Genomic DNA, 7959 nt, shown 5'->3' with positions numbered 1-7959 from the left:
GGGTGCAGTGCACAGTTTGTCAAAACTGGCTGCATTTTCAGTGTGCTGGTGTTGAAGGGGACTGGACGGCGAAGGATTTCTTTTGTGGCTGCAACATAACTTGTGATTTGTAAGAATAATCTTGTACATGTCGCACATGGCTAGATTATTATAATAATAAAGTTATAATTGCTATAGTTATGTTTTATTAATACTAATGCACATTTCAGAATTGACTCCGCCCCACAATAACTTACCCTCAGTGTTGTTAAACTAGTTTTGTTCCAATGTTATTTTCATTTCAAAGTAATGAAATAACACAAAGTGCATAATGCAATCATATCTGACAAAGTTTCATTGTTAAACACTTAAAATATGTATTTGTAGAAATGTAAACATTGATCATGTTTTTGACATGAATTCAATTCAAATTCTGAATTGTGCACAAGTCTGCTAGTGTAATGGCAAGGGGAGCAAGTGATGTTAACACTAGTTAGGCATTGTCCTCGATGTGTCCAAAATTTTTTGAGAAAGAACACTTTTTTTAAGTTTCAGTGTACAGGGATTGAGTTGTCGAGGCTCAGTCAGGTGGTGAGCCCACGGGATGGCGGCCCCACGTCACTTTTGTTGTTTTGTACAACAAAACATGAAATGTACAGATGTGGTTTACATTTAGGCAATGTTTGTTTTTGTCTTGCACAGAAATGACATCATGGATTGTGTACAAGCAGAAGACATTCTGACAGATAAAGAGATAAAGGTAACAAATAAAATAAAAAATATCCAATGACATGCACAAAGTTTTATTAACTAAATGGCATTTGACAATTATACATGCACTTCAACCTAGTTAAATCTACATTTAAATATACATGTAATATTACAGGATTTAGAAATAAAGCTGCAGAGTGGACAGATTCTCTCCAACAGAATGTATCTGTGGAAAAATCGAGGATTTGATCCAGCTCTTGGAAAGTTTTACTGGCAACATTTCAGTATATTTAATGATATGAAGGTAAGTGGACTGTTTTTCCCCTTATTTTTACTTAAGTCCTGATCTGCGAAGGATGACAAACAATGTTTGTGACAAATAAATTCAGGACTTTAAAAAAAATAAATCCCTATCAATGTTCACATGTTTTGCTTATCGATTAATTTTCTTTGTAGCCCAAATGTTGATATTTACCACACTGTGAAAACGGATGACATAGAACTGCAGTAATTTCTTAGTTAAGGTTATGGTAATGTGGGGAGGGGAAAACATGCCACTTCTACGGTGGCCGAGAGAGCTCAATGCGCTGCAAATGAAGAAAACACATGCAAACAGAAAAAAACGCATGCAAACAGAAAAAAACACATGCAAATAGAAAAAAAAACACCAGCGAATAAGAAAACATCTTCATCAGTTTTACAACTCACGTGCGTCCCAATACTCACAACACAACCAAATACGGAAGCGCGCTGCAATTACAGAAACGCGCTGCAAAAGTTCACAACACAACCAAATACAGAAACGCGCTGCAAATAGAACAGAACACAACGGAAATGTTTCCGGGGAACCCAATAAGTGACGGACGGACGGCTAGGACGTGCTTACAGCTGTCTACTTTTATTATTATTTTTTTAATTTTTTTTGCAAAACATACAAAGATGACACGTTTATGACATACAACTTTGTATACAATATACAAAATGTATTTGCGATATGTTCAATGTCATAAGAATACTAAAAAGAACAATGAGCTGAAGACTAAAATAAATAAATAAATAAAAAGATAGAGAAAAAGAACGAGGAAAAGACATTAATCTATACATCAGTTACATTGAACACATTTTGTCATGTTATGTTAAAATAAGTTTCGTAAGAGTAGCTATAGGTCCAAATATGAGACGGCAAGTTTTAAAGTTGAGACACTCACACAAAGATATAACACATATTTTAAAAACTTTGTTGAATAAAATGTATATTTATTTGCAACAGTTATGTTAACAGCATTAATACTATATTTCTGGTAAGAACAGCTATTCAGCTGATGGACACGCTGCGTTGTCATGGGAACATCCCAGGTGAAAATAATGAGGAAATTACGTTGTCTTTCGTTGCTCCCTTCATCAACATAATGGCACACAAGTGCCCCGCTCCCTCAAAAGTGCCCAATTCAAGGGCTCTGCCGTCTGCCCTTTTAAGAGAGTAGGGCATAGGTAAAGCCTGAGCCCGCGTCTCTCTGGTAAAGCTCGCGAGCCGTCCGTCCGTCACTTATTGGGTTCCCCGGAAACATCCGTTGTGTTCTGTTCTATTTGCAGCGCGTTTCTGTATTTGGTTGTGTTGTGAACTTTTGCAGCGCGTTTACGTATTTGGTTGTGTTGTGAGCATTGGGACGCACGTGAGTTGTAAAACTGATGAAGATGTTTTCTTATTCGTTGGTGGGTTTTTTTCTATTTGCATGTGTTTTTTTCTGTTTGCATGCGTTTTCTTCATTTGCAGCGCGTTGAGCTCTCTCGGCCACCGTACACTTCCTTATTTGACTTTTGACAAAAAAGTCAGATGATGTACTTATGACACCTATCACTTAGAGATGATTTATAACTTTTATTTTCTTTACATTAGATAATACAAAGCAAGTCATAAATGACAAGATTTTGGAAAGAGAATGGCAAAAGGGAGGAACGGATAGTCATCGCACTATGCCAGTTTCACCCACATTTTTTGCCTTGTATTGTCAATGTCCTAAGCTATTTTTTTTATTTCCTAATCCAGACAGAAGACCTAATCCAGCGACTGGAAAAAAATGTGTCTGTACCTGGAACTGTAGCTGAGAAGCAGCTATTTATTACCACAGTAATTTTGCCTGAGGTAATACTTGCCTGAGGAGCTTATATACTTTTGATTATTTAGAGAACATGGTTTGGAGAAAATATAACACAAGTATCTCTAATAGTATTTTAATAATTTGAATCCAAACTGCATTACTTCTTTACAAGCAACAATTTAAGTAAAAATAGAAGACTGCAACTTTGCATGTGGTTTGAGGTTGAAGCTGATATTTTTAACATTGTTATTAATGCTTTATTTATATTAGGTTCTGATTCAGTGGTTGCAAAACCAAAACATGTGCAGATACAGAGCCGAATCTGTGCTTCTGAAGTGCACATCTTCCCAGGAAAAGAAAAGGTAAAGGACATTGCTTGCATTGTGGGTGTGCATACATTTTTTATGTGTAACATCACTAAATTCTTTCTTTTAATCGTGATGTAAGTGGGTTTCTAGGTCATGTTAACAACTCTATAATGGCAATGTGCCTCCAATTTTGTTTGTTCTCCAGTGCTACAGACATAACATCAGGAGACACCAGAAGCACAGAAGTAAGACATAGTCAAAACCTCATTCAAATATATTAAAGCAGTGGTTTTGATGCCAGAGGCACATGACACAGGCTGGTTTAGTTGCTCTTACCCAACACAATTATTTTTCTGTTTAAAGCCCATTTGACCACCTGATGTTGGAAACTATACAGCTCATAAATAAGAAAAATTAGAAATCTAAATTAATATTAAATTATGATACTTTAAGCTTCACACACTGAAAGTTGTTAGCAGATGTTATTTCACATGTATTGAATCCATACATTCAAATAAATTATGTTGATGGATATACACTTATTTGTAAAAAAAAACCCAACAACTGTGTTTTGGTGATTGGAAAGGACTGTATAATTTGACTGGTCTTTAAATGGTTGTGGCCACCAGGGGGCATCGATTAGAATGCAGTCAAGATGTTCCGTTTAGGTGTTTTATTGAAAAACTTTAAATGTGTGTGTTTGGTTGGTAGTTGCACGCACACAATTCGAGGAACTTGTGAATCAGTACAGTCAGCAACACTCTCTTAAATTATCTATATAAATAAAGATATAGATATAGTCTTTCGACGCCAGCGCTCTCTTCCAAACTTTCTCGAAACTGAAACGGTCTCCTTCCGCGCGCTGAAACTTAGCACATTGACGCTCCTGATTGGCTGATTCTCAAACAGCCAGTTTTATCTGCCTGAAAAGGGTCGTCCTTCGTCGTCACAAACTGGGATCATAGATAGTGTAATTAATCTTAAACAGCTTGTAATCCAATGCACAGAAGCCATCATCATCTCATGGAATGTCAGGACACAAACAGGTAATTCACAAATAGGTTTATTGAACGAGCACAGTACGGATTAAGCAGGGTGAATGATAGATGAATATAAACGGTAACTGGTTGAAGATCACTGAAGAGTTGACTGAATGTCTTATCTGAATGAAGACGATGACGACGAACCAGAGAGACTGGGAACAGGGAGACAGGACGAGGAACCAGGCAGACGAGACGGAGTCCAGAGACGAGACGGAGACCAGAGACGAGACGGAGACCAGAGAGGAATCGGGATCCGGGGAACAGGTGTCAATACAGGTGGGTAGCAAATGCTGGGAGTCGGGTGGGTCGAAGTAGACCGGACAATGAACAGAGGTTTGTGCTGTGGTTAAGTAGTGCTGAAGATGAGGTGCAGAGTGCAAACAGGTGGTGATGATAATCAGTGATAAGGAGAGAGTGAATGCAACTGACAGATGGGTGACAACGGGGAACTGTGACACAAATGTTTATAGATTTTGTTATTTGTTACAAAGATCATTTATTAATGATGTAATGTAAATGCTATAGGCCTACAACTTTGAAGCATTAGTTTATAATTCACTAAATACTTTGACCATGTTTGATCTTTTACAACAGAACAACATTTTTTGGAGAGACCTCATGGCTGCAGCTGATTGGTGCTGCAACACAACATTTCAAGATGCAGTTAAGGTTCCCAGTGTCCTTAACATGCAAAAAGAGAAGCAAATCGAAAGCCTAAAAGAACTGCAGGCTTTCAAGGGTGAATATGATGAAAGGTCTCCTGCCGAACTTTTTACTTTCGCATTTAAAAAAAGACAGGACTTTGAAAAGTTCATGAGTGAACTAGTTGATAAAAAAAAGTATAAAGTCTTTGCAAGATTTGAGGAGCAGTGAGTCCTGCTCAATAGGCTCTATGCACAGCTGCACTACTTCCTGAACTTCAGCCATCTCCTTTGTTTCCTGTCTGCCATTATTGGACAAACTGATTAGTTCAGGTGTGCCTAACTAATGGCAGACAGGAAACAAAGGAGCTGGCTGAAGTTCAGTAAGTAGTGCAGCTGTGCATAGAGCCAATTCATGTTTTATATTTTGTTCATATGTACCCATATGGCGTCCTGTTCATTCTTCTGTTCCCAAAGGCCCCATCATGTAATTGCTTATTAAAATGTAGCATTTACTTATCTACTGTTTGTCCTTGTGTTTTATTCTTGGTCTCACCTTTGTCCTGTTGTTTATATCCTGTTGTTTATATCCTGTTGTTTATATCCTGTTGTTTATAGTCATGTTTCATGACTAATTCATCAAATAAATCATTAACTAATCAATTACTAATTGCTTGTAAATTACTTGTAACGGAATTCACATAACATACATAAAATGTTAGCATATCACTTGATAATCATTTAAGAATGTATTGTAAATGGTTAGTTCATCATTAACTAACCACAAATGACATAAAACTGAACGATATTGTAAAGTGTTACACCATATGTTTATGCGCTGGGCTCTAAAGCATTTTCTGGAGGTCTAGTTTCAGAGGTGTTGAACTAGAATGAATTAGAAAGATTCTAAAACATCAAAGACCCCATGAATGGGCATGATACTCCTTGCGACTTCATAAGATTCCTTTTAATAAAATGCATGTCTTTTCACACTGATCTATTTTTGTGAACATATATTTTAGATCCATCTAAACGGCATGTCAATACTGTGATGGGCTGCTTCACATTACAATCAGCCTGGTTCTTAGCCAGGATACCAATCAGTTTCAAGCTTTATGCTCTCAAATGTGTGGTCACAAGATGACAAATGAAAATGGAAATAGTGCAGAGTCAGATGGTAAAGTGGCAGTGAATGCGTGTTCATCGAGGGGTTACTGGAGGTCAAGAGCATGACCATACCGATTGATTGACCAAATCATTAACAGCCCTAACCCACTTAAAACATCTAAAACAATTATCCCTTACTGAGCAGGTCAAAGGTAATGTGAAAGATATGTCAAAATCCTCGAGCTATTCATCACTTGTAAATGTGTTAACTGTTACACACATCATTCGTAGGCCTATATTACCACTTCAAGAATCAATCTCATTGATTCAGCACATCAGAAACTCATTTCTGTATTAACTGAATAACCGTTTCTAGCTACATAATGTTAGGCTACTTTTTTTAAATGCGGTTTATATAAAAAAAAAAAGGCTATTAAATCAAAATATCCCTTAATTCAAAAGTCCCTGGCTGGAGATGGCGCTCACTGATGGCAGCTGGAGATGCCGCTGGAGATGCCGCTCCCGCATTTGGCCGCTGGAGATGCCGCTGGAGATGCCGCTCACTGATGGCAGCTGGAGATGCCGCTCCCGCATTTGGCAGCTGGAGATGCCGCTCACTGATGGCAGCTGGAGATGCCGCTGGAGATGCCGCTCCCGCATTTGGCAGCTGGAGATGCCGCTGGAGATGCCGCTCACTGATGGCAGCTGGAGATGCCGCTGGAGATGCCGCTCCCGCATTTGGCAGCTGGAGATGCCGCTGGAGATGCCGCTCACTGATGGCCGCTGGAGATGCCGCTCACTGATGGCAGCTGGAGATGCCGCTGGAGATGCCGCTCCCGCATTTGGCAGCTGGAGATGCCGCTGGAGATGCCGCTCACTGATGGCAGCTGGAGATGCCGCTGGAGATGCCGCTCACTGATGGCCGCTGGAGATGCCGCTCACTGATGGCAGCTGGAGATGCCGCTGGAGATGCTGCTCCCGCATTTGGCAGCTGGAGATGCCGCTGGAGATGCCGCTGGAGATGCCGCTCCCGCATTTGGCCGCTGGAGATGCCGCTCACTGATGGCAGCTGGAGATGCCGCTCCCGCATTTGGCAGCTGGAGATGCCGCTCACTGATGGCAGCTGGAGATGCCGCTGGAGATGCCGCTCCCGCATTTGGCCGCTGGAGATGCCGCTCACTGATGGCAGCTGGAGATGCCGCTCCCGCATTTGGCCGCTGGAGATGCCGCTCACTGATGGCAGCTGGAGATGCCGCTGGAGATGCCGCTCCCGCATTTGGCCGCTGGAGATGCCGCTCACTGATGGCAGCTGGAGATGCCGCTGGAGATGCCGCTCCCGCATTTGGCAGCTGGAGATGCCGCTGGAGATGCCGCTCACTGATGGCAGCTGGAGATGCCGCTGGACATGCCGCTCCCGCATTTGGCAGCTGGAGATGCCGCTGGAGATGCCGCTCACTGATGGCAGCTGGAGATGCCGCTCCCGCATTTGGCCGCTGGAGATGCCGCTGGAGATGCCGCTCACTGATGGCTGCTGGAGATGCCGCTGGAGATGCCGCTCACTGATGGCAGCTGGAGATGCCGCCGGAAGTGCCGCTCACTGATGGCCGCTGGAGATGCCGCTCCCGCATTTGGCAGCTGGAAATGCCGCTCACTGATGGCCGCTGGAGATGCCGCTCACTGATGGCAGCTGGAGATGCCGCTGGAGATGCCGCTCCCGCATTTGGCCGCTGGAGATGCCGCTCACTGATGGCTGCTGGAGATGCCGCTGGAGATGCCGCTCACTGATGGCAGCTGGAGATGCCGCTGGAGATGCCGCTCACTGATGGCAGCTGGAGATGCTGCTGGAGATGCCGCTCCCGCATTTAGCCGCTGGAGATGCCGCTCCCGCATTTGGCCGCTGGAGATGCCGCTCACTGATGGCAGCTGGAGATGCCGCTGGAGATGCCGCTCACTGATGGCAGCTGGAGATGCTGCTGGAGATGCCGCTCCCGCATTTGGCCGCTGGAGATGCCGCTCACTGATGGCAGCTGGAGATGCTGCTGGAGATGCCGCTCCCGCATTTGGCCGCTGG

At 42.5% G+C, this 7959-nt stretch overlaps 1 protein-coding gene across 1 annotated transcript; it reads left to right on the top strand.

Annotated features, from left to right (window-relative positions):
* The first annotated feature begins 685 nt into the window (after positions 1–685).
* Positions 686–5480, top strand: LOC311090934 (uncharacterized protein). Its single transcript, XM_084126569.1, has 7 exons — positions 686–739; positions 866–994; positions 2738–2833; positions 3060–3151; positions 3303–3342; positions 4270–4416; positions 4735–5480. Exons 1-7 carry the CDS (start codon positions 692–694, stop codon positions 5011–5013), a joined length of 831 nt encoding a protein of 276 aa, XP_083982695.1. The 5' UTR covers positions 686–691; the 3' UTR covers positions 5014–5480.
* The last annotated feature ends 2479 nt before the right edge of the window (positions 5481–7959 follow it).

This window comes from Abramis brama (genome assembly GCF_963993115.1).
Source record: "Abramis brama genome assembly, chromosome: 1".
Lineage (NCBI taxonomy): Eukaryota > Metazoa > Chordata > Actinopteri > Cypriniformes > Leuciscidae > Abramis > Abramis brama.
The sequence above is the reverse complement of the archived record's forward strand: the minus strand, read 5'-3'. Positions and strand labels throughout refer to the sequence as shown.